This window comes from Lathamus discolor, chromosome 3 (assembly GCF_037157495.1).
Source record: "Lathamus discolor isolate bLatDis1 chromosome 3, bLatDis1.hap1, whole genome shotgun sequence".
Classification (NCBI taxonomy): domain Eukaryota; kingdom Metazoa; phylum Chordata; class Aves; order Psittaciformes; family Psittacidae; genus Lathamus; species Lathamus discolor.
In genome coordinates this window covers 41168369-41193505 of record NC_088886.1, presented here as the reverse complement: position 1 = coordinate 41193505, position 25137 = coordinate 41168369, and the positions used below count along the sequence as shown (strand labels likewise).

The 25137-nt window shown below is 43.7% G+C and overlaps 2 protein-coding genes across 4 annotated transcripts in view; both read left to right on the top strand.

Annotated features, from left to right (window-relative positions):
• Positions 1 to 16775, top strand: part of ACAP2 (ArfGAP with coiled-coil, ankyrin repeat and PH domains 2) — a 68397-nt gene extending 51622 nt beyond the window's left edge. For 2 of the 3 annotated variants that reach the window (XM_065674858.1, XM_065674856.1), the window contains 9 exons: positions 67 to 136; positions 1478 to 1572; positions 2967 to 3151; positions 3955 to 4047; positions 5316 to 5503; positions 5841 to 5950; positions 6947 to 7057; positions 7302 to 7363; positions 12140 to 16775. In XM_065674858.1, coding sequence (XP_065530930.1) covers positions 67 to 136; positions 1478 to 1572; positions 2967 to 3151; positions 3955 to 4047; positions 5316 to 5503; positions 5841 to 5950; positions 6947 to 7057; positions 7302 to 7363; positions 12140 to 12243 — 1018 coding nt within the window. In that variant the 3' untranslated portion in view covers positions 12244 to 16775. The remainder of the gene's footprint in view (positions 1 to 66; positions 137 to 1477; positions 1573 to 2966; positions 3152 to 3954; positions 4048 to 5315; positions 5504 to 5840; positions 5951 to 6946; positions 7058 to 7301; positions 7364 to 12139) is intronic. The other variant, XM_065674857.1, reaches the window with a different exon arrangement.
• A 61-nt stretch (positions 16776 to 16836) lies between these two features.
• The window catches only part of XXYLT1 (xyloside xylosyltransferase 1), a 34339-nt gene continuing 26038 nt past the window's right edge, over positions 16837 to 25137 (top strand). The window contains exons 1-2 of the mRNA XM_065674859.1: positions 16837 to 17262; positions 23996 to 24143. Of these exons, the coding sequence (XP_065530931.1) occupies positions 16852 to 17262; positions 23996 to 24143 (559 nt within the window). The 5' untranslated portion in view covers positions 16837 to 16851. The remainder of the gene's footprint in view (positions 17263 to 23995; positions 24144 to 25137) is intronic.

Genomic DNA, 25137 nt, shown 5'->3' with positions numbered 1-25137 from the left:
GGTAAAACTGTCTGAGGTAAGACATAGCGTGTAGTTACAGGTTAGTATTTTTTTCATGCTGTTTAGGAGCTTGGGAGTCCACTTTTCAAAAGTAAGATCTTTAACACTGGATTCATGGGAACCTGAACTTCTAAAGGTATGATAGTTTTGAAATGAGTTTCTGTTTGGTACTTACATTGTTGTTCTAAAGCCTCCGCATCAGAAAGTTCAATGCGGGAAGCACATTTTTTCCCAGTGCATGTTTGTGCCTTTGAGTAGAAAATGTTCATAGTTGGGGTTTTTTGTTCACACTTTCTTATAATACATGTGGTAGCAGTAGTCATTCCTGGTACAAATTTGCAAGTCAGAAGAACTTGTGACACCTTCAAGTTTGCAAATGCACTTTGGGTAGTAAGTTTCATCTGATACTTCAATATAAAGAAGGGAAATCTGTTTACAGACCAATAATGTAGTGGGCTGAAAACTTTCGGAAGTGTTACATCAGCCTAAAGCATGGTCATAGCTGAAAATTAAAATGCCAGCTCTTACAGTGAAATCTTGATTCCGTACTGTCCTGGCTTATAGGGGAACACCTGTGCAACTGCTCATGTGCATTCGTGTGCCAAAATTCTAGCTTGAAATACATGGTTATGAAAATCAGGTAACCTTGAAATACCGAAATAGGAACTCATGCATGGGATGCTTGTGGGCAATTGGCTAACAAATGCAAAGCATTTGTTTCTAGCTATGACGTTCTGATGCTTAGGTATTGCTTCTCCATTCTGAACAATCAAAAGACAAAGTAAGTAGGGGTGTTTTAACCTTAAATAATTTTAGTATCAATGTGTTCATTCTGAGGACACAAAAAAAAAGAAGAAAAAAACAAACCCAAAACGACACCCCTTGTCCTGTTCATGTAAATACCAGAGTGGAATGTTCTACCTGGTATTGGAAGCAAGAAGCCTGTTGGTTGCCATCAGTAAGTTGGACTTCTTGGGCCAAGTTCTCCACAAAGTAATGTCTGCAGGCTTACTTACTGCCTTTGGTCTTTTTCTGTAGACATAACACATTATGGTTTAGCAAAACTGTCTGTGGGACAAGATGGAATGGAACTGATTTAATTGTCTCTTGCTGATGGGATAGGAATAGGTACTAGCACAGCTGGTGGAAACGAGTACCTTTGTTAATGAGGCTTGAAGGTGTCATTCTGATTGCACAAAAAAAGTTCTTGAGTGACAGATGGTAATTTTTGCAGTCCTTTTTCGGAAGGGAATGGTGCTTTAAGAGTGACCATGTTTTCTTGCTGTCTTACTCAGAATTTAGGCTCTCTATTCACTGATTGTTTCATTATCATGATATAAACCCATGTTTAGTTTTGTAAGTGTGCTTTTACCAATGAAAATACTAAGTTGTAAAAATAGGCTGAGTGAGGTTAAAAACAACCAAGTAGGTGAAGCCTTTTGCAACTGTATTTGAATTTATTTATTTTGCTTCATAGCTTATGTGTGAATTGGGAAATGATGTTATAAATAGAATTTATGAAGCCAAGCTGGAAAAAGCGGGAGTAAAGAAGCCACAACATGGAAGCCAAAGGTAGGCTTTGAAATGAGGTTATATTTGGTACTTAAATTGTTGTTCTAAAGCCTCTGCATCAGAAAGTTCGATGCCGGAAATTTACTAGCAGTGCCTCTTCTTTTTCATGTGGCTTCATTCAGCCTCCAGCTTTAAAAGACACTGTCAGTTGACTGTGTTTAACTGTTATTTACTGTTTCCCCCATCACCAGTATGTTTTGCATTCCCTTTTATCTCACTTTCTGTCTTTACTGGGAATTCCTTCTGTTGGTCCCTGTCTGCTTCATGTTCGTTTATGTTTCTGTTCATGTGGGTGGTTTGTTTGTTTGTTTGTTTTCTGATCTTGATCTCTCCTTTTGATGACAACTCTATAGCATCCTGTTCTGTCTCACCAATGTGGCATGTTGCTTTTGTTTCCTGTCTGCTTTGTACCCTCTCAGCCAGCTGTACTTGGTCTGTGAGGGCTCCTGGAAGGAGCTTGTGGCTGTGCCTTTTGTTTACAGTGACTTTGAGTTCAACTTTTGTTCCCTGATCCCCAGAATGCTCTCTTTGTTTACATTGTACATGAGTACTGCTGCTTTACAGCAACCTTCTTATGATTGTACTGTTGTCTTCCCTTTCTCTCTGCCGCTAATTTGTGTTTGAAGGTGGTTTCCTAATGTTTTGTTCTGCTGCATAAGATTTCTTTTAGAAGTTTGGTTTTTAACAGCTTTCCCCTTTTGCAGTATAGAAAACAGTGGCTTATAAAGTGTTGCCAATTAGGAGACAATGATAACATAAATAGTGTAGGAGATCTGCTATATTTTCTTTCTAGGGATAACTGCTTATCAGGAGTTTCTATATTAATACTTGTATACCCCCTTTCATCAGTTTGTTACAAGTAGTGTGTGTTTCAAGATGATAACCTCAGGTTACAAGAAAAAATATTTCCCTATATGTTAGGGAGCTGGTGGCTGTGCCTACCTGAGACTTATTATTGTTACTGTTTTCTTGTGCGGTCTTGATGTTCCTTTAACAAATGCTGCAATTTATATTTACCCAAGAAACTAAATTTATGCTGTGTTAATTGGTTATTAACAATGTAAAATATGTATAAAGGATTAATACTGAGAAGTAACATACACTAATTAATGCTTATTTCTTCCACGTACCACTTCATAAGGCCTCTGCCTAAAACACCCAAACAAACAAAAAAAAACCCAGAACAAAATCAACATATACGAACGTAACATTTTCTTTTGAGCTTTATGCGAAATTTAGTCAAGAATCCGGAAGGAGTTATACAGTGTGCTTTTCATATTTCTGAAAATGTGTCTTACGTGCAATCCACATTTGGATAATGGCTTTAGTATGAAGTGGACATGGTTTTAATACTAAAATATTAGCTTATCAACTAGTGTTTTTCTATATGACAGGCAGGAGAAGGAGGCATACATCAGAGCAAAATATGTGGAAAGAAAGTTTGTAGAGAAGCAGCCTGCATCGGTATCTCTGCCTCGATCTGGAACAAAAGGTTTGCCTCAAAGTAAGGAAGAGAAAAGGCACAGTGGCCCTGAAAAATCCCTTTTGGCAGGGGAAGAAGGTGTGGCAGCCCATAAAGGTATTTACACACTTCTCTCCTTAGCTACATTACCCACATTCTTTAAGTAACATATTTTTATATTAATTGATTTCCTGCCTCCTGCAGAGAAACCAGAATCTGATTTAAAATAGGTCATAGCCTAGTTCAAAAGTATGGGGGAGAAAAGGTTTATTCAGACGTGCATTTTTAGGAGGGGAAGAGTTTGGAATGGGGATGCTTATTCAGAAACATATTAACCTTCTTTCCTCCATATTTTCATTCTTCTTATTTTTTCCAATAACGTTCTTTCCTGCCCTATTCCCTCCTTACTGCCTGCTTTGTGCTTTGCTAACTTGCATGTCCCAGCGGTTGCTGTAAGTAGCGACGAGGCGAGGCGGGAGTCTCTGTTCTGTCCTGATGAACTAGATTCACTCTTCTCCTACTTTGATACCTCTTCAAAACTACGTAGTAGTAAGTACTACAGCTATGGCGTGTTCAGTGTTTGCACCAGTGATCCATTGTGTGTTGTGGCCATCTCCCTGCCTTTAACCTATTGCCTCCAGGCTACTGCATTGCTTAGTGTTTTCGTGAAATAATTTAAGCATTTTTACTTATCTTTTCCTTTCTAATAATCTTGGACACTTATTATTATTACAGATGTTATGGTTGCAATATGTGACTTCATATTTTTCTGTGGATGCATTATCGAATAATTACTAGTCATTAAAAAAAAACCTATATGTTCAGGAACCAAGTATAAGAGTTTGCTTTATTATCATGGTATCTGTGAAGAGTAGGTAACTTGCAGTCTGCATAGTAATCACAGTTTCTCCCCAAAACAGTGCAAAGCAGTGACAGTGGGATCCAGCAGAGTGTTAATGACAGCAGAGAACACCTTGCCTCTACTATATCAGCCAACAGCTTGTATGAACCAGGTGTGTTGAGCTTTGTATTGTAAAATGAAAATTTAGTCACTTCTTGGTAGCATGTTCTTGTAAAAGAGATTAGTACTTGGTGATACAATTCATGTCTTTTCTATCTGGTGGTAATTGCCTGAGTGGCCTTTCTGTCCTCTGGCCTTGGTAGAAACAATGACTTTGAATCCTTCTAAATAAGTTCAAAGAGTAATTTTTTTTCCAGTCAGATGGTACTGAGCCAGAACTGCATTTTTTCACGGGCAGAGCAATGCTGCATTTTTATAGACAAGCCTCCACAGAAAGGCATAATCCTTTTATAAATAGTTAAATCTTTGGTGATGGAATTGCTGTTAAGTCACAGATAACAGGCTTTTACGTGTTGTTTGAGTATTCTTGCTTAATTGTTCTGTTTTCTGCTTATGTGGAATCGACCATGTCTTTAAGCATTACTCCCTCTTTACTGAATGTTTTATAAACTTACTGATGAAATTATTTGCTATCTAATGTTAGCATTCTGGTCTGACAGAGGTATTGAGTATGGTCTGTCAGAATATCCAGAATATTTATTTGTAAAGCAAACTTACTCTTCTACATCAAAGCACTCTTCTGAGGTATGTTTTAAATCCAGTAGTTCACAGCTGTGGTTTGTAGGCAAGCAGCATGAGGCTTGGATGGGTTTTTTGACTGTGGTGTTGAAACACTTAGGATGCTGTAGCTCATGGAAGCTTATATATGACAAAGTCTTTATCTCCCAGACTTCATTCTGTATAACTTATCAAGATAAGAGAGATTATGCTTTAGTCCAAAAGATTATAGCAGCACAAGTAATCAGTAAATAACAATGCTTTCTTTTAACAAAAATCAGGTCAGAACAGTATTAGTCTCATATTCAAGTCTATCCAGCTGTTGCAGATGAAGGTACATTTGTATGACTATCTGCAGGAAATTAGTTCTATTTATATCTTGCTGTATAAGGTAAACCACACTGCTAACCTGAAATAATTTCTTAAAAATTATATGGAATATGTAGATTGAAGGATATGCACACATGCCAATACTGGGGGAGATAATGTTTTCTAGGCAGTAATAATTCTGTGAAGTGGCCATGCCTGAATGCTGGAACAAGCTAAAGGCATCTGTGACTTGTCCTGGCAGAATGAGGCAACAGTGCAGTGTTCTGCAAGACCAGAGCTAGCTTACACCAGAGAAATGACATTTTTTTGCTCAGAATTCCAGGAGGTACCTAATAAAAACAGAGGTTGGATAAGCACTTTTTTTCCCTCCAGAAGGAGACAAGCAAGAGTCTTCTGTGTTCTGCGATTCCAAGCAGCCTAGTCCAGGATTGCAGCTGTATCGAGCTGCCTTTGAGAAGAATCTTCCTGATATGGCGGAAGCATTGGCTCATGGAGCTGAAGTAAATTGGGTCAACCTAGAAGAGAACAAAGCAACACCACTCATTCAGGCAGTGCGAGGGGTATGTGATGTACAGCACTAACTGATGTGGGAGGAGGGGAAGTGGAATAACAGGGATATTTCTGTGTCACTGTTCCTTTTGAACTGCCTGCTTTGCTAATGAATGATAATGTGGTGCTGAAGTTGTCTATACAGTGTTCTCTCAAAGTTGTTTCTGATTTTTTTTTCCTGTTAATGATTTGTTTGGAATTGTATAACCTAGCAGTGTTTAAATTTGATATGGAAGCAAATTCTCTTTGTTCCTTTCACCGCATGACTCAGTGGTGAGAAGGCAGAGCACGTTTGGCTCTTATTCTAGAGATCTGGTGCTGAATTGTTTCTTTGCTTTTATTCCATAGGGTTCGTTGGTTACTTGTGAGTTTTTGCTGCAGAATGGGGCCAATGTGAACATCAGGGACATCAAGGGAAGGGGACCTCTGCACCACGCCACAGTTCTAGGACACACTGGGTAACTCACTGCTCCAAGATTTGTACATGGCCATCCTTTAATATAGTTGTTAATGTGAAGCTTCTTCATTTCCCCAAATATTCTGGCATTTTAGTATATTTCATGATCTAGGTTTTTCTTAACTTCTGTGAAGAGAGAGGAAATAACACTTTGAATTAGCAGTCCCATTGCTAGCAAAGCACACCTTTAAACACACTCTAGTCTAATTTAAAACATGTATTTAATAATGCTTTGAAATAGCGTGAACTTCTGGTGAAGACTCATGAGATTTTTCTTAGTTTCTCAGGAAATATGATACAAATAGGAGAAATGGTGTGTGACAGCCAAGGCTTTTACTCACTCATCCCACTTGTGTGTTGCATTGACAGTCTATCCCATTTCAAAATGTACTACATTACATCTTGAGTTTTGGAATCATGGCTTTTAACTGAAACCCTGTAACAGTTCAGCTCAGTTGAGGACACAACAATCTGATTGGTAGTGCTTAAACTGCATTCATAAATTCTAAGTACAGTGCAACAGCTTGGGAGAGTTCAAGGTGTAATCTTGGTCAGTTTGCCCGTTTATAAAGATGTAGAATTATAATAGCAGAATAAAAATTAAATCAGTTTCTGTTGGGTAAATCAGGCATGTGTGAGCTGTATTCTTTCCTGTATGGATTTATCCTGCTCAGAGCTTATTGTCTGTTGTGGTGAAAGGGATGAGATTTTTGGTTCTACAACCTGAGGGTAATACAGGAGAGTAAAGTCTTGCTTCTGAAGGGTTCAACTTCTTGCTGTGCTGGCGTGATTTGAGTTAGGCTCTTTGTAATGTGGATTATATAAGGTTTTGCTTACTACTGTGTTAACATCTTAGTTGTTCTAGATGAACAGCCCTGTTTTGATCTGTTCAAGAAACTTGAGTGACTTAAATTCAAGCTGGATGCAATGTATTTGGCTTATTTGCTTTCTTCCTCTGTTGTTCTGGAAATGATTTCTAAATGCTTTTTCTAAACAGACAAGTGTGTTTATTCCTAAAACGAGGAGCAAACCAGCATGCCACTGATGAAGATGGGAAGGATCCATTAACTATAGCAGTAGAAGCTGCAAATGCAGATATCGTAACATTGTAAGTTGTACCTCCTGTTTCTGACCGGGTAACTAGAGTTTCCTTTCCTGTTTCAACTTTAAAAATAAAAGAAATGTCAGAATTCCTTTACATAAAAATGGGCAGAGCAAAAGAAAAATCAATGAGGGTGTAGAATCCATAGATACCCCCTCTGGTGTGAGGTTCAGAAGTGCATTGTAGCTCTTGAATTGCAGTCTCTTTGTGCTTCAAATATGACACTGTTCTCTTGTTTTCTGAATCACAGGTTGCGTTTAGCAAGGATGAATGAAGAAATGCGTGAATCAGAAGGACTCTATGGACAGCCAGGTCAATACTCTACTAATAACCATACTGAAATGCAGTATAAGAAGTGTATTCAGGAATTTATCAGTTTACAATTAGATTCTTAGGATCTGAAGGAAATTTAAAATAGCTTCATACAGTAATGTTTTTTATCAACAACTGACACGTTAAAGCTTCATTGAAATTTGCTGGTGTGACTTTGTCGGAGTATTTAGGGGACCTAAAAGGAGAGTGTTTAAAGTACATTATTATAGTAGTGTATGTTACTACAGCCATTACCAACCTCTTTGCTGCTAGCTGTCTATACAGTTTTCTCCTATTGCTGTTCCATTGAAACTCATGTCATGTTGGGATTTACCTGACATTATTCAGTAGCACCCTTCTGACCCAGGTTGCTCAGAGGCAGTTGAGGAGTTCATCTTATGACAGGATATCATTTTCCTTCCTGTGGAATGCTCTTCTTTTTTCTTTAAGAAAAAAAAATGCTTGCACACCAATGTAAAAATGTACATCATATATTTCAAAATTACTCCAAACAGAAATAGGAAAGTGTTATTTCCTCAGATTTTATTTTTAAATATTTTTTGTTAAGCTACAAATAAGAAACAAAACAGTCATTCTTAAGTATGTATTTTTGTATGCATAGTATCTTACCATTTGATTAAAAGAATAAAAATTGGCAGACATTCGAGCCAACAGTTACAAGAAAGTAACAAACTATTTAATTAAACAAACTGTATTCTCAGGCACTCAGTCCCAATTTACACTATGTTCTGACACGATATTTATGCAAACCATTTCTTCTGTTATGGTATGCTTCCATAGGAACCGAATTTCGTCTCCTACAAATGTCAGTAATGAAAGCACACTTATTGTTAAGTTAGACAGCTAAAAACACACTGCTGTACCTGGCAGTAGCGAAAGGCAAGCCTTATTTTTAAGGTTGAATGCTCAGTACTCTTGGCTCACTCCTATAAAGCCCTTATGTATTTCCCATCGATTCACAAGGATTGTGTGTGCGTATGCCTGTTACCAGATTGGGGCTGGAATATACTCAAGGGGCAACACTGAGTGCCATGTTGATATCCCAGACTAACTCTGTTAAATAAACCAAATTTATTTAGTTTCTCCTTAAAAAGAGATGTTTATCAAATTTAAACAGATCTTCTAGGAAATTCAGGTTAAAGCAGTAAAAGTTCTATAGACACTCAGACATTCAAATGCTTTCTTTGATAAGGCAACAGATAACTTAAAAGTATACCCTTGATTATGAGCTTAAATGAGGAAAAATTCCACACTCATAAATGCAGCAGGCTATGTATATGAAAGAGGCTTTTGCAGTTTGGCCATTTTGAATGTAGAGCTGTTTTTTGATATAATGCATACTACGTCACTGACAGGCTGAACATAACAAATACTGAAGTATTTTTGAGTCTCCTCATTTTTATTTTAAGAGGTAGAACTAGTAGCTACCAGTTTCAGATAGTAAGATGCCATTGTTTTAAGGGAGGTAGGTATTTTGGTTCAAAAGCTCTGATAAATCATTAATTAAAATTTTGGATCACTTAATTGACCTGTCACAAATCCAAAATTATTATAAACCAGAAAATGTGTTACTGTAGTCTGTACAGAAAGCCTTAGTTGGTTGTTAAACAAAATATTTAGTAAAATGTTTCATTCATAACAAATACAGGCAGTACTTACATGGAAATACGAACGTGTTTAAACTGGACATCTTGCTTAAAATGGTTTTTTAGACAGTCTTCAGTTAGGTAGGGGAAATAAAGACTTGGATAAGTCTGTCACTCAAAACTTTGTGACTTTTTCGTCAGTTTGTATTCCAGTAGAACCTAGAGACTGCAGCTGATACAATCTCATCCAGGTATTTACAGATGGTATCTGATCCTTCTAAACAGGCGAGATTGACAAAGGCGAGTAGAGCTGCCACAATAGGTGAAGCTTGCCCAAAATCAGGGGAAGGGTAGCATTAGAACTATTGTTAAATTCAGGCCACAAGCTGTAGCACAGTGTCCCAGCCAGGAGATCTTGCTGTATCTTTGACCAGCATAGCTCTTCCTCTGCTTGATTCTTTACTTGCTGCTGAAGTCTCTTCTGGAAGTTGAAGCAAATATTTGAGCATTTTAAATGTTAATGTGTGCTAGCCTGCTATTGAACAGTTGTGTCAGCACGTAAGTGTAAGCACAAAACCTGTTTCTGCTCTTGTGAGGTATGATATCTTTACATAGTCATAGAGGAGGCAGGTCTTTCTCGCTGCAGATGCGTGTTAGCTGCACTGCCCTTATTTTAGAACTCCTCTTTTCCAAAATTATGATTCTAGATGAAAATAAGGATTTTTTAAGACAATTGTATGTTTGCTGGAAGGTACATGAGGGTAAATATCAATGTGTGAGTTTGCTGTCGTCAGAGTGAAGCCAGCTGCCTGTTTCTCCAGTTTAGTAATGCAGTTGAGAAGCAATTACTAATGTAGGTAATGGCATCAACATATCTAATTTAAATATACCCATCTGGTGGGAGCTACTGAGAGAATGTTTATATATTGCGTTGCAAGGTACAGTTGGTCTTCCAAATATTCCTAGAACGGGAGCTAGCTGAAACGAGCTTGTTCCACAAAAAAGCTCATTTTTGGTGGTAGAAGCCATATGCACCATTGTACTGTTTCTTGTATAATACTGGAGTGCTCATCTTCTGGTGCTACGGTATGTCTGCTAACTATCTGATATTAGTAATGCTACTTTTTCTTCCTATCTTTTCTTGAATGTATAATGTGTGCCTTTTGAGTTACTCTGGTGTTACACAGTAAAGCAGTGTTATAGTATTTTTGTACATAAAATCTGCACTTTAGAGAAAACATTGCTTGGAAAGGGAATTTCCAGATTTCAATTTTAAAGTAGGATTTTAAAATAATTATAAGGTTTACGGTATTAAATATTTTAATGCAGCATACAAACTAAAGGGGCACTTTATTTTAGTCTATTTTTGTATGTAATATTTTTGTTATGTAATAGAGCTAAAACCAGACACTCAGTGTATCTTGCAGAAATAGCTTTTGTTTTTTCTTTCAACTTGATTTGAAAGAACCAAATATGGCAACCTGACCTACAGTACTAGTTCACCAGTGGAACCCACTTCTGTATTAAAAGCATAATTGGCTTTAATCATACAAGCTTAACTATGATTCGTGCTCATCATAGCTGTTCTCTTGGTGAATGTTACAACTCCATTCTGCGCTTATCTCCCAGTGCAAGTATTAACTAGAAACCCTTATGGTAAAACATGTCCTGTGCCTGCTTCATCTCTAGAACGTACTTGAAACTAAATCTGAAAACCAAAAGGGAATTTCACTAGAACTGACTTTTCCTGGTAAAGCAGAATGGAATAAATTTTATCTTTTGAAGTCTGGGAAGAATTGTGTCATTACAGTTTGATATAAACCCACATGCCATGCACATTAAATATATCTGAAAGGTCAGTTATCATTTCTGAAAGTGTTTTCAGATGAATGAATCTCATCTCTAAAAGAATAATTGTTCTGTTGTTGGAAATGTGCATTAAAAGATGGAAATACCCAGACAATGCAGCTTTTCACTGTAGTGCAAACTTTTAAACACAAAAATATCATTTTTAGAACTGCCACTTGGGGAAAAAAGTTCTGGAATAATACTTCTGCAGTCATATTGGGGGGGGGGGTGGCAGATAAAATTTTCATGTTCAAATAGATGGTGAGAAAGATTTTTGGGTTGATTTCTTTGTTATGCTATTAATCAAGCTGTCAGCAAGAAACTGTAATGCTGGGATCTTGTGTCCTCTGTGGTTATCTGAGTTGGGACAGTAAAATTTGGATAGCTGCATAGTTCCTGACCAGACCAAATGTTTTATGCATTTAATTCCCTTTGAAGGGCAATAGGGTATGGTTAATGTTTTAAAATGAAACCTGAACTCAAGGCCCAAAATGCTGCAGCAGATGAATGTAAAAATGTCTGTTTTAAAGTGGCAAAAGAATGAGTTGGCAGGGGCTCAAGAAGTAATCATTCCTGAATGTGTTTTCCTGTGTAGACAGGAAGGGGGAGGGAGATAGGCCTGGTGGAAATTGCTGCTATCCCTCATTTTGGGATATGCCTTGGTAGTCAAGTTGTGTTTAAGCACAAAGGGTAAAGACGTTTAAGGAAAATATCATCCCTCTTTTAGAGATGTTCAGTAATACATGTAAAAATCTATATCTGCTGAAGTAATAGACCAAAAGAATATATGAACAATAATTTCTATGCTTAGGATTGCTTTTTTTTTATACTGTTGCTTGCTGATTTGTTTCTTTCATAGAAAATTCTGTCTGTAAGACTTCTGACCTATGTTTCCAAGTAAACCTTATTTACATTACAAATTATGCTATAATTCAACTTTTCTGAAGAGAATCTTGGTTAGCACCTCCTTGCAAAAACAAGGATTTTATTCTTTAATAGCTAATAAACATTTTTCTTTTTACATTGCTTTAAAATGCTTTCATTTTTTCCTTTCTAACTCTGAACTTTCCTCTGTGTGGCTGCCTGTGAGGTATACACTTTCAGGTATAGTTTGGCTTTGTTTAATTTGCTTCTACAGAACATGCATGCAAGTAAACAGTCCCAAAGAGTTCACATCAGCATCATTCCATCTTTAAGCAATCTTTAGACATGAATAAGTGTTGCACAGTAACTGGTAGCACAATAGGGCATTTGTGTAGTGGTGGGTGATGTATGTTAACTAACACAAATGTATTTAAAACTCTTTTCTTTTTCTACCTAGGAGATGAAATTTATCAGGACATTTTCCGTGACTTTTCTCAAATGGCATCAAATAATCCAGAGAAGCTAAACCGTTTCCAGCAGTCAGATTCCCAGAAGTCTTAAGTGTCAAGAAGAAAAATAACGTGATCCTTGTAGTGCAAGTCATTTTTTACTTTAACAGAATGAATTATATGTGTTTTGTTAGATAGTTTGGATAAAATGACCATTCCAGTGTAGCTTTAGATTGTGGTAGCTGGGGGAAAGTATGAGTTGTTTTATGTTCTACAGTATGTATACCTCAGCAGCTGAAGAAAATGTTTATAAAAAGGAATACCTGCTAGCTCAGTATAAAAACAGTACCTGTTAGCAAGTGCAAAGCTTGTCTGTGGTTCGTACCATAAGGTAGCAGAGCAAAGCTGCATGCATTGCAGACTCCGGATGGCAGGATGATCAGACCAGCTTTGCTATTTAGTGTCTGCCTACTGTCGTCTGTCTCCCTGTTGCTGTAAAGAATGTGCCCCTGACAAGAAGGTCTGGATTGCATTTTCTGGGACTGTTTGGAAGGGAAATCAGGTAATGACTGACTTGGTTATCCTTCTGTTTGTGGGTCTGTAACTTAATAGATTCTCTTGTTCCTTTGCTGACCCTGGTTAGAGGTAAGCTATTAGTAACAAGATGTGGTAACTCCTACTCTTTTGCAAGCTCTTTCACAGTGGAAGCTTTTACACCAGGCTGGCCCTTATGCTAGTGGCTGCAGGTCAGTCACAATAGGTATATATCCTGGAGGACCAAGCTTTTAGGAGCAGTCTATTTCCCTTTTGTCTCTTAAATGAAGCTTTCCATGCAGCAAGTATACTTTTAAATAAGTATGTGGAACCTTTAGTGAAAAATCAACTTAATTCTCTGGACATGATGGGAGATTTGTAGTATTTTGACATTAAGACTTGAAATTTGAGACACGAAGGTAAATATTGAGCTAATGGAGTTTGTGTAGGACAAACCTAGGAAGCGTAGGAAGGCTGTTTGTTACTTTTTGATGTCTTCACTACTAGCCCTAAGCTGAATATATAAAATCTCTCATGTAATGCTGCCACCCTATATTTAGGGCAATCAGTCATTTACGTCAGGAAGCAGTATCCTTTATATAATCTGCAAAGATGTACATGTATATCTGTTGTCTAAACTAAAATATACATAAGAAAACCTAGGAGTTTCACTGCATGTTCTGTAAATTAATGAACACAGTCTCCAGCTGTGTTCCAAGGACAGCAACACAACCTGCTTGATTCAGGAGTGAGCTCCACTCTGACAATGTGCATGCATAAATGGTGTCTCTAGGTACGTGCTTGTCAGGTTATTTAATACCCGGATAGTAATAACCTGAAGCCCGAAACTAGCAAATGCAATTCTTTATGCTCTGTCTGCCTTGTGGACAACTCAAAAGAGAATTTTTAGGCAGCATGACATCAATGTGAGGTTTTAATAATCCTAACAGCCATGGCGTTATGCTAACCTGCTATTTAAATATAGTCTGGAAATGATTATTTTTTTTCCTCCAAGCTGGCTAAGATCAGCAAAATTGGGTACAAAAATTCTGTAACCTATGGTAAAATTAAACTTTCTGACATGTTAAATTTTAACAAGGCACTTCAAATATTTATAATTTTGCATCAAAAATATAATAATGCATCACATCTGGATTATTATTGCTGCCAAGTTAATAGCATTTTAGAATTGTCCAATAGATTCTTTTTCCAAGGAGAAGAATATTACAAGCCACTTGTTGCTTCATGTGTGGTCTTATTGTGCTAGGAAAAGCAGAATCTGCCCATTTAAAGAGTCCATGTAGTCTGAATAGTAAGAAATTTAGGAATATGACCTGTAAGTAGTAATTTCAAGTAAGTTAAATAGCTATCTGAAATGATAATATACTTCCTAATCTGCAGTATTTAGCAGCAGTGGATGTTTTAGTGGACCTTAGAGACAGTAAAATTCCCAGTGTACAGCTGGGACAATGTAACTATGTATAGTATACACTTTAGACATAGTTTTCTCTAGAGATTTGTCTTTTGCAGCCTACATGACAGGCATGCCATAGGTAGTGTGATTGGCTGTAATGTAAAGCTATATAAAACTTAATGGCATAATCGCTATCTCAAGCCATACTGCTGGAAAATGTTTGAGACATTTATTTCAAATCTCCACCAGTATTTTCCTTCTCAGCTGCAAAAATCTGTGACAAATTTTGCAGGATGACTTCCTGTAGACAAAGAAGTTTCTTTCCTGTAGCTCTGCAGATCAATGTGCTTCATTCCCAAACCCCATCTGTCTGGGAAGCAGTGTCACTCTATTTATGCTAAAGGACTACTAACATACCTGACCCACAGGTTGTATTACTTCTTGTCAGGAGCTCCAGAGTTTTAATGGTTCAGGGAGTATGTGTGTCACTTCTGATCCTGCAGCCTTCTTCCCCAATCCTTACAGGAATGCGAGGATGTCCTGTTTACATTTAGCTACAGCTTTTTATTTTTTTTTTTCCCCAGATCAGGTGCAATACATGTTAGTATGTTGCTCATCAGCAAAAATGCCATTAAGTTACATGAAATGTATTGAGGGCTTAGTCCTACCAGACATGGGCCAGCTCAGTGCTCTGAAGCCTCTAACTCACAGGACTTAACCCCCAGTAATAGTACAAAGTACGATTATCATCGGGGCGCTGAAGATCTGGATTCCGTATCAAATTCTCAAGTGTTAATCTTTTACTCGGTAACATTAGGAAACTCCCCTTTTTATTACAATATAAATCTGAGTATAACTAGAATAGTAGACAGGCTCTTTTGTGGGTTAACATCTGCTCTGTACCTGATATTAAAAAGCTTCAATTCCAGTTCATTTTTCTATGTAGGTATGAAATACAGTAGGTTATAATTGGTGAGATACAGAGCAGTAGATGCATGACAGTTTAAAATCAGCTTTCACGTGGATTTTTAGTGATTTACTAGATAGTCCATTGAAATATGATTTATTTTTCTTTATATATTTTTTTCCAGCCAGAGTTAGATCATGTGTCCCAAAAGTCTCTTGGGAAGACCGATGTCCGTGAGCTGAACATATATTCTAATGCACCTTGATTTCAGAGGCGTAATTTACTTTCATTGCATGTTGGTGTCTGTGGCATCTACTTAGTGGTCCGCATTGTTCTGATTGTTCATAAGGTTTCATGTTTTATGTTAATGCCAGTACAGTACAGTTATCATACTGAATTACGCCACTGAAGTATATTAGACATGGTGGAATTTGTTCCTATAAAGTTGGGTGAAGGTGTTAAATTGTAGAAGTCTGTCTTTGCTTCCACAAGCTGCAAATATTGCAGTCTGAATGCCTGTTTTGGTTGTTCATTAGCACATTGTGGACTTCAGTCTCCTTAGCAGTTGGGACCTAATCTAAGAAGTCACTGAAATCAGTGGCAGTTCTCCCCCCCTGGTTTCAGCAGCATTGTACCTTCTGTAGCTTTTACTGTCGGTGCATTAAAGGACCTGTATGAATACTGCCTTTTTCACTTTGGGGTTTTATGTTTTACCTGTTTTTATACTGAGCTGAAACAGTTCTAGAAAATGCAACCAGACCTTTCAATCACTGTCGGCAAACCCCCATACAAGAGGAAGTTTCTCCTGTTTTTGCAGTATGCCGTCAGTACACAAATGTTGTCCAAATTATGAGAGTTCTCCTGGATGGAGCAAAGACTTTGTAGCACTGAAGAAAAAGGGGAGAACTAGACTAAGGATAGGTTGACTTTGGTGCTTTTCTGCAGCCATCTGTTTTGAAGTGTGGATGTTAACTCTGCTTCTTCATCATGAAAATCTCAAGTGACACAATGTCTGCAAAAGGACCGTTTGATAGAGTTACAGATGATGTGCAAGTTCTAAGGATGTCATATTTTTACACTGTCAAAAGGACAGAGTGCATTATTCTGATAACTTAATACACTGAAAGTACTTTCAGTTCTGCAAACTGGCCTCTGCACATTCACAGAGTTCATGCCACTTGTTCGTGCAGCCTGAGAACCACCAAGGTCTTGCTCACGCAGAAACACATTTTTAGAACGGGGACAGCTGCAGCAAGGCAATACTGGGGAAAAGGATGACTATACCACTGTGTGTTAGCCCCTTTCACGTGCTTGCTTTACCTTTCTGCATACAGTAGTTTCTTGTTTCTCTTCCCATGGAAGGAGATGACAGAGGAGAAAAAAAAAAAAACACCCACTCGCTTTTCTGTTACAATGCCAGATTTTCCATGTTTTGCTAGAAATCATTGAGAAATCATTTCCTTGAGTGGAGAGGTTGCTCTGTCTGAAAGCATGACTTTTATCTTTTCCCCTTCATCCACGTGTCCCTCTGTACTTGGTTTTTAAGCATTCCAGCAGGAAAATGTTTGTGGTCTCCTATGCACTCCTCCCCTTTAAGGCGTAGCTGTAAAGAACTCACAACCCTTCAGTCAGTCTGTAGACTTTGTATTTAAAACTTGAATGTAGTTTTCTGTAGCCGGTCGTTGTAAATGAGAGCAGACGCATTTATTACCTTTGTAGCCACTCGACTGTACATCCTGTAACGATTGTAAATACCGGACTTGATTAAACCTTTGTATGCTGTGCCGGGCCTCGGACCGGGGTGGCGGTGTCGGACCGGAGGGGCGGGCTCGGACCGGGAGGGGCGGCGGCAGCCCCGCCCCGCGATGGCGGCGCTGCCCGGCGCGGCGCGCGGCTGGGGCCGCTGGCAGCCGTGCTGGCTGGCGGCGGCGGCCGCCCTGGCCGTCTGCGCCTTCTACTACCTGGGCGGCGGCGGCGAGACCTTCTCCAGCGCCACCCGCCGCCTGCGCGCCACGCCGCCCGCGCCGGCGCACCGCCACCCGCAGCGCGGCGGCGAGGCTGCGGGCCGCGACCTGCACCTCCTCATGATGTTCACCAAGGCGGAGCGGAGCCCCGCGCTGCGCGCCAAGGGGCAGGCGGCGGTGAGGTCGCTGCTGCGGCACGGCCGGCTGGGCGGCGGGGACGCGCTGCACGTCCACCTCGTCACCGACGGCGCCAGCCGCGACAGCGGCCTCGAGCTGCTGCGGGACCTGCGCGGCGCCGCCTTCCGGCACCAGGTGCGGGGCGGAGGTGGGCGGGGGGCGCGGCCGCGGAGCGCTGGGGTACCTCGGTGTGGAGCGGCCTCTGGGCTCTTGCTCAGCCCCTTCCTGCCAGGGGTCGGCGTGAGGGGACTCCCAGCAGCGTTCGTGCTCCGGTTAGGCGGAGGCAGCAGCGGTCTAGCAGCTCCCCACAGAGAAACTTTCTCCCTGACAGCCCTTGCTCCAGCTCCCCACAGAGGGTGTTTGCTTCCCGTCTGTGCTGGGGAAGGCTGCGGCTCTCCCCAGTGCCCTCCCCAGGGAAGCCTTTGGAGGGCTTGTTCTGTGTGAGCGGAGACCTCACGCTCGCTGCCGCTCCCGGCACAGAGGTGTCCTGATGCAGCCCCGGGGTTCTCTTACCCAGGACTGGCTGGCTGCATGGCCTGGGAGCGTCTCCGGTAAACCAGCTGTGCTGGAGGACAGCAGAGGCTATGAGAAGTGCAGTTTCTCTTCCAGAGACCCTGTCTTCAGCCCCAGTTCAGCCCCTCAGGACAAGCACCCTTGCGTGTAAAGGGCTTCCCAAGTGATCCTGTGGGACTGTGTTTGGAAAAGGCCTTCGCCCTGCTGCTGGAGGCTCTCCGTAAAGGGAATGGAGAGCCTGCAAAGGCTGGAGGGTTTCCATCCTGCTACCTGCCAGAGATGCGGTTCTGCCTCCCAAAAATGTAGTCGGTGCAGTCCATGCAAAGTGAAGTTTTCCTTCACATGAAACAAGCGGCTGAAAGCTGGAGGAGCATTCGGTTCAGGGGCTCGGGTAACTTGACTCGTGTCCTGAGGTGATGCTGCAGAGTATTGCTTGGAAGCGTCCTCTACTTCCGCTGTAACTTTTTAATTTCTCATCTTCCAGGTATTTAATGTTAGCTGAACTCTCCTGAGATGTAACTGGAGATGTAGACTGTGTTGTTCATACTAGATTGTTTGGCATTGGTAGACAATCGCACCTCTCCTTTACTTTAAACAGTACTTCAGCAGTGCTGGTGCCCGGTCAGGGCCCGTATCGTGGCCGCTGACCTGCACAGTGCTGGCTGTGCTCCGTGGTCTGCAGGGAGGGGATGTGCACAGCGGTGAGCCCTGGAGAGGATCAGATCCTGGTCCAGAACGTGCTGAACACCCACCCCCATGAAGTGCAGGGAGGAGTCTGCTCTGCTGTGATCTGGCCTTGTAGCTAAGTTAGTGAGGTTTGTATAGTGGGAGAAGCAAAAAAGAGGCAGAAGTACAGAGAGTAGGGAAGGGAGTATACCTAGTAAAGTAGACAGTGCATGGTTAATCCTCGTTACAGGAGGAGAGGGGGAAACAGGCTCTGCAGTGCATACGTGTGGCTGTTGTACAAGAATGGGACAATATTAATTTAAACACTATTGAACATGAGGGAGGCCATGAGGAGCAAAGGGCGGTCATGAGAGGAGGTCATGAGGGGAGACGAGGGGTGGCCATGAGGGGTGAGGGGAGATCGTGAGTGGAGAGAGGGAGGGCAGTCATGACAGGAGATCATGAAGGGAAAGGAGGGCTGGCTGTGAGGGGAGATCGTGAGGGGAAAGGAGGGGTAGCCATGAGGAAAGATGGTGAGGGAGAGAAGGGGCAGTCATGAGGGGAGATCGTGAGGGGAGAGCAAGGGCAGCCATGGGATGTGCGGGGTGACCATGAGGGGTGAGGGGCAGTCGGGAGATCGTGAGGGAAGGTTATGAGGGGGAAGGAAGCAGGGGCAGCTGTGGAATGTGAGGGATGGCCATGGTGGGGGTAGGGGCAGCAGCTATACAATGTGGGCCACTATGGGGGGGTAGATGAGGAGTGGCTACAAGTGGAGATCATTATGGGGCAGCCATAAGGGTTGATCTTGAGGGGAGATCGGTTTGCCCTTGGTGACATGGTTTAGTGGTGGGTTTGGCAGTGCTGGGGTAACGGTTGGACTCGGTGGTCTTGAAGGTCTTTTCCAACCGAGCTGACTCTGTGATTCTGTGTGCCTGTCACAGCGGGGTGGACTCATGCTGCCTCATGACAGTGCAATGCACATGCGGGATGTGGCGCCCTCGCTCATGGTTGTGATACTGTATCCGCATGGTGTGGGCCCCCCATGGTGTGCAGATTCCTCCCAGACACCCCTTGATGCACGTGGCTGCCTTACTACTGTCTGCTCTTCTCAGAAACCAAATTACTCCTCTGCGGGCAGCCTTGCCAGCACGGCTTCTCCAGGGGGACACAGGCCCGTGAGCTGAATGTGCATGGGGTGGGATATACAGCAATGTGCCTGTTCCAGGGTGGGCGTCTTTGGTGCTGTGGTCTCGCAGCAAAGCCTAGCTGACAGCTTGGTGATTAGGTCTTGGGCCAGAGCTGATCTCCTGGATGTAAGCAAGCAGTATGGTCTGCAGGGCTCAGTTGAGATCTCATGGGGATGTACTCAGTGGGACACCTTCTTTCCTCTCTCTGGGCAGAGCCTGATGTGCCCTGGTTTCATTAGCTAGCCTGTGATCGGCAGGCAGTTCATCCACTTACCTGTTTGTGGGTAGAGTTCCTAGTGCAGAGCAGACACTGTTCCCTGATGCTCGAGCATACAGCCTTGCCCCTAACTTTGCATAGTTTCTGGTGGGCGAGTAGGCAACGGTGGTCTTTATTTTTGGTGTAGCCTACCTCATTACTCCTCTTTATCAGCAGTGAACATCACCCTAGCTTGGACCTTTAGTGCCACAAAGATGTTGAATGCTCAGGTAGAATCATAGCTCCAGTAGCAACCCATTTCCATCCGGAGACTTCTCCTTTCCTGGTTCACCTGGTGTCCCTAGGACACTTTACTGGTTCTTATGGTGTTTCTTAGAGCAGGCCCAGAGACAAGGCTTGATAAATGCAGGATTGATAAAATCCCTCAGCTTTTTCCTCATGAGGTTGTGATTTGGGTTTTCCCTTTGGAGCTGTCCTTGTCGCCCCTCACAGCAGAGCTGGGATCTGTTGGGTCCCCTGTTGGAGTGAGGCCCAGGAGTCAGACCTGGATCCCAACCCTTGGAGAAAGTCATGGGCCAGGTCTTCTCTTTCCCTAGGGAAGTTCAGGATCCTTCAAAATCACCTGGAGATGGAAGCAGCCGGCTGCCGCCTGCCAGGAAGAGAGCAGAGGGGCTTTGGGGTGCACGGCGGTAGAGTGTGTGGAGCAGCTTGGGCCCTAGGACAGGGCAGACCTGGGGCAGTCATGACATGACGTTACGGGTCCCACAGTGCCTGTACAGATGTGTCCCAGATGCGGAGCTGAGAGCGCAGAGTGACAGCGGCGAGCGGCAGATGGAGCTCCTGCTCTGCAATGCGGTGCTCGCGCGGCTGCTTGGTGTGGGGTGGAGAGCGGTGCGGACTGAGGAAGTTGGCCGGAAAGCACTGCGAGCAGCGGTGCGAGACGAGGGACTTGCCGCACGCCGGAGCCCAGCCAGGACCTGGCCTTCCTGCCCGTGCCTCGTCCTCAGAGAGCCTGGGCTTTTACCAGAGCTTCTCCACTCGCAGTTGCAGAGAGCATGTCCTGTCCCGTGGATTGCGGGTGATCCTGCAGCCTTTCCTGCTTCCCAGCGAGTGGGAAACGCCCGGGGCGAGCATGGGCATGTCCCAGTGACCGATACTGTGCTTACAAAGAGCCCCGACTCGCCCCATTTCCTGCAGCTCTGGGCTGCGTGCTCCTGACTCCTTGTGCTGATTCATATCGCTTATTTATTCCGTTCCCCTGCGAGAATAAAATTAACTCTGCTCTGCTTGCTTCTCTTGCTAGTGGCCTGTGTAGATCAGCCCTGTGGAGGATGCTGCCAAACGCTGACTCCTCCATGGGTTTGGTGCTGTAAGAAGAGATGCTAAGGTGAATGTAACTGAGCTGCTGTGGCTCTCCTGTTACAAGAGAGCCAAAGAGATACCTGGTGTGAGAAGGAGGGAAAGTTGAAGAGAAACAAAATGTGGATTGTTTTTTCCTAGTGAATGAATTGAAAAGGCCTTTTCTGTGTGTGGGACATGTGTTTATAAAACTGCTTGCAGAGGAAACCCCTGGAACTTAACTTTCGTTAATGCCCTCAGCAGACATGGTCGGATTTAGCCACAGGGATTTACTGAAAGCTGCTACACAAATAAATAACAAAGTACAAAATTAGCAGCAGATCAACAAGCTGTGCTGAAGTCAGCAGCAGGGAGAGGAGAAGCCCTCACAGTCCTGGAGAGGCTGGCCTGTGGCTGCGGAAGGAAAATTCAGCTGCTCAGGAGTTTGCTTTGCAGAAGTGCCTAACCAAAGGGTGGGCAAAAGGCACATATTTTCTTGTTTTCATTGGCAGGGGATGGGAGGCAGATAATGCTGTGTCTGGAGTTTCAGGAGTATTTTTCCCATGGTTTTTGTCCGCTGGTGCTTGGCACTGCTTATTTGAGAGATGACTAGTATTAGTTTGACTTTGTTTTCCCCCTGCTCAGCTGTTTCCTATGTGCTGTGCAGACCTCAGGTTGCCTTTCCTGAGTGCAGGTGCTGTGTTTCTCCTCCATGCTTCTCCAGTCTGGCCAGGCCCCAAAGCTATCCCTGCTGAGCTGGGCTGGGAACAGAGCATCTTGCATCCCAGTAGTGGAGGTGCTGGTGGTGCTCAGCTCCATGCATAGGCGAGTGCCTTTGCCCCTGGGCAGTGGTGGTGTTTTGTTGTATTTGGTCACCTGGGATCGCTACTGGCGGCAGCGCTTGATGCTGCTGAACTGCTCTGCTGCCTGTTCCTGCAGTGCTGCTGATGCTAACTGCGATGGTGATGCCGGCACGCAGCTTGGCAGGGCTGCTGTAATGTTACTGGTGATGGTGTTTCTTCCCCCATGGTGTCTTGGGGAATATACTGTGCTGTCCAAAGCCAGGTGTGGCTGCCAATGAGCTCTCCAGTGCATTTTCCTGGTACATGGTGTTCTGTGTTTTTCCTCCTGCAGGCACTTGGCCCCAGGCCCAGCAGCCGGAACGCCGGCAGGGTGGCCATCCCACTGAGGGACACCCTGGCCACGGAGCCTGCGCAAGTGCTCTTGTATAGTGCCCGGATGATGACGGGTGTTTGGGGTGCTCCCCCGAGGCCAGGGGCCTTGGGGTTCTGCTGTGGCTGTATGTACCCCACCATGAGCTCTGCCATCGTGCAGATGGTCAGGGTGGGCCCACCACCTTGCTACGTTCAGCATACTGCGGGTCCCCTGAGCAGCTCCCTGCCTCCAGTGAGCTCTGCTCTAATGTGAGAGTGCTTTTGTCTGGGTAACTTCTTCTGCAAGAAGGGCAAGGGGGAAGAAGGTCCAGACTGCTCACTGCCTCCGTCTCTGTGCCAGCCTTGCTGAGCAGCCCCTGGTGCATCCCATAGAGAGGATGGTCATTGCCTCAGCTCAGAGCTACCTTTTCTTCTGAAGCACTTGATTTGGTTTAATTGTTGGTTTGATTGGTTTTTTTAAGGCAAATGCCTTACATGCATTACAGACCTGCATGTTTAAGTGTATAATGCAGGGCTCCTTTCTCTTAAGGAGTTAAAGTTTTAGTAGGGAAAAGGAGTGAAACTATAGAATCATTGAATAGTTTAGTTTGGAAGGGACCTATGGAGATCATGGGGTTGAGTTTCCTGCTGAAGGCAGGGCCAGCTTGGGGCAGTGCCTTGGTATCCCTCAGACAGGAGGTATAGGCTCCCCTTTCCAAAATTCAAGTACTGCTTCAAAGTTGTGTCCTCGCTGGTCTTCAGTTCCTCCAGGACTCTTTCTGCTTTCCCTGGCCTGGTGGAGGCAGCGCAACCTCCATATTTGAGTTCCTGCACTCCCCCTTATCTGCACCGGGGTCGTGTCCCTCATCTCTCTTAATCACCCTGACAGTCCCTCTGGTTGTCCTATGTGATTCAGTGACCTGTGTCCTTCTGTGTGTATAACAAGCATCAGACTTCCTGTTCATTGGACTTTGACCAAAATTAATTCTAAGCTTGTAAGATTTCAGTAGCTGACAAGGATACATTTGCAATGGCTCCTGTTTGTGGCCCATAGCCATGACCTGCACAGGCGTGCCAGGGCTGGTGCTGGTCCATGGGCTCCAGCAGGGCTGAACGAAAGCCCCAGCACAAGTAGGCTGAGATCCATCTAGAGAAGTTTCTCAGCTCTCCTGTAACTCCTGGTGCTTGGATTTTCCTTGGCATGCTGTGGCCCATCTTTCCTTTCCCCCTCCAGCTGCAGTGGGACGTGCTACAAAGCTTGCCTCCATGCTGGGCTGAGGCTCAGGAAATCCGGGCTGCGTCCCTGTCACAGCCTGCCTTTGGAGCAGGGAGCAAGTCTTGGTCCTCAGGGTAAGTGACGTGGTCTGGCTTGCTTCAGAGCAGCAGGATGCCAGAGCCTGGAGCAAACTGTCGCCTCTTCTGATAGACTCCATATGGAAGACCAGATACGTGGTTGCAGTAGGCAATGGGAACAAACCAGGAAAAAAACCACAAGACATTGAACACGCTTGATTGTGTGAGTGGATGCAAGCCTCTGCCCATCTCACAGTTATGAAATGGCTGTAAAAATCCTTCCCTCCTTCCCCTGTTGTGCTTGGCTGGCTGTCGTGGTAGGGGAATGTGCAGGGACTGGGGCAGTCAGACCTCTTTGTGCAGCTGCAGTGCCGCCAGCTGTATTTGTGCTTTAACAGCCTCACCCCTCACCCCATGCTGATGTAGGCTCAGCAGAGGCTGCAGAGCTGGGCCCATCCCCAGAAGCAGCAGCTCAGTGGTGTTTCTGGTGTCTTTCCCAGGTAATTGTCCACGATGTGAATGAACTGACAGAAAAGCTGTTTCCAATCGTTGAAGCCATGCAGAAACACTTCAGCGCTGGATCAGGAACCTACTACAGCGACTCCATCTTCTTCTTGTCAGTGGCAATGCATCGCATCATGCCCAAAGGTAAGGCGCTGCTGAGCTACAGCAGCAGCTGCCTCTGGCAACACAGCCTCTCCTTTTGTTCTGCATGGAGATGTTATCCAGTGCTGTTTGAAATGCAAGGAAAGTTAATAAACTTTGGGGATGGGCTGCTGGGGTTCTGCTCCTTCCTGCAGAGTAACAGGCCCTTCAGTCCAAGACTGCCCACATCCAGGTCTCCATTGGTGTGAGTAGCAGGAGGTTATCTGTTCCACATGCCAGCTGGCCCTGGTGTTGCAGCCTGAGATGGTAGGGGAGGTGAGACAGGAGCAAGCATACTTGCTCTTGTGTGTTTACAGCCCCCCTTCCCCTTGGGGTGTCAGCAGAAAGAGGTGCCACGTGCCTGTTGTGTGGCATCAGCAGAGAGTGGTTGTTGAGCCTTTCCTCTTGGCTTTGGTGAGCGCTTGGAAAGCTTTGCTGATTAGGAGCCTCTGATAGCTTAAGTTTCCTCATTGTGCCTGTTTTTGAGTGTGGAAACAACAATAAATCACAGGAAAACAAGGCAGCTGGCAGCAGGGCTTGGCTCAGTTGATGCCATATTTTCCTTTCCCAGCTGTACCACTGGTGCTTCTCCTGGGACCAGCATAGTCTCTAGCCATGCAGCTTCCTCTGCATCTGTAGCCGCTGCCCAGCCATAATATTCCCTGCAGACTTCCTACCATGGATCTCAGGCACAGTCTTGCTTTTGCTGAGATACGAGTAGGGTGGGCGACTCCCTTGTGCCCCTGCTGAGCCATGTCTCTGCCCAGTAGCTCCTGCCTCTGCACTGGTTTGTGAGGCTTCCTCTGGACTTACCCTTGTCCTCCTGGTACAACCATCTCATGCTAGCTTATGAAACCATGGGGCAGTGGTGTTTAAGTTGTGCAGGCAGGCATTAAGGAAGAGCAGGCAGGGAGGTAGCCTGTACAGCGAGGTGGCCCTGAGGGTCCCATCCAGCCCTTACTGATGATTGCTCAGTGGGCTCCAGCAAATGTGCTGT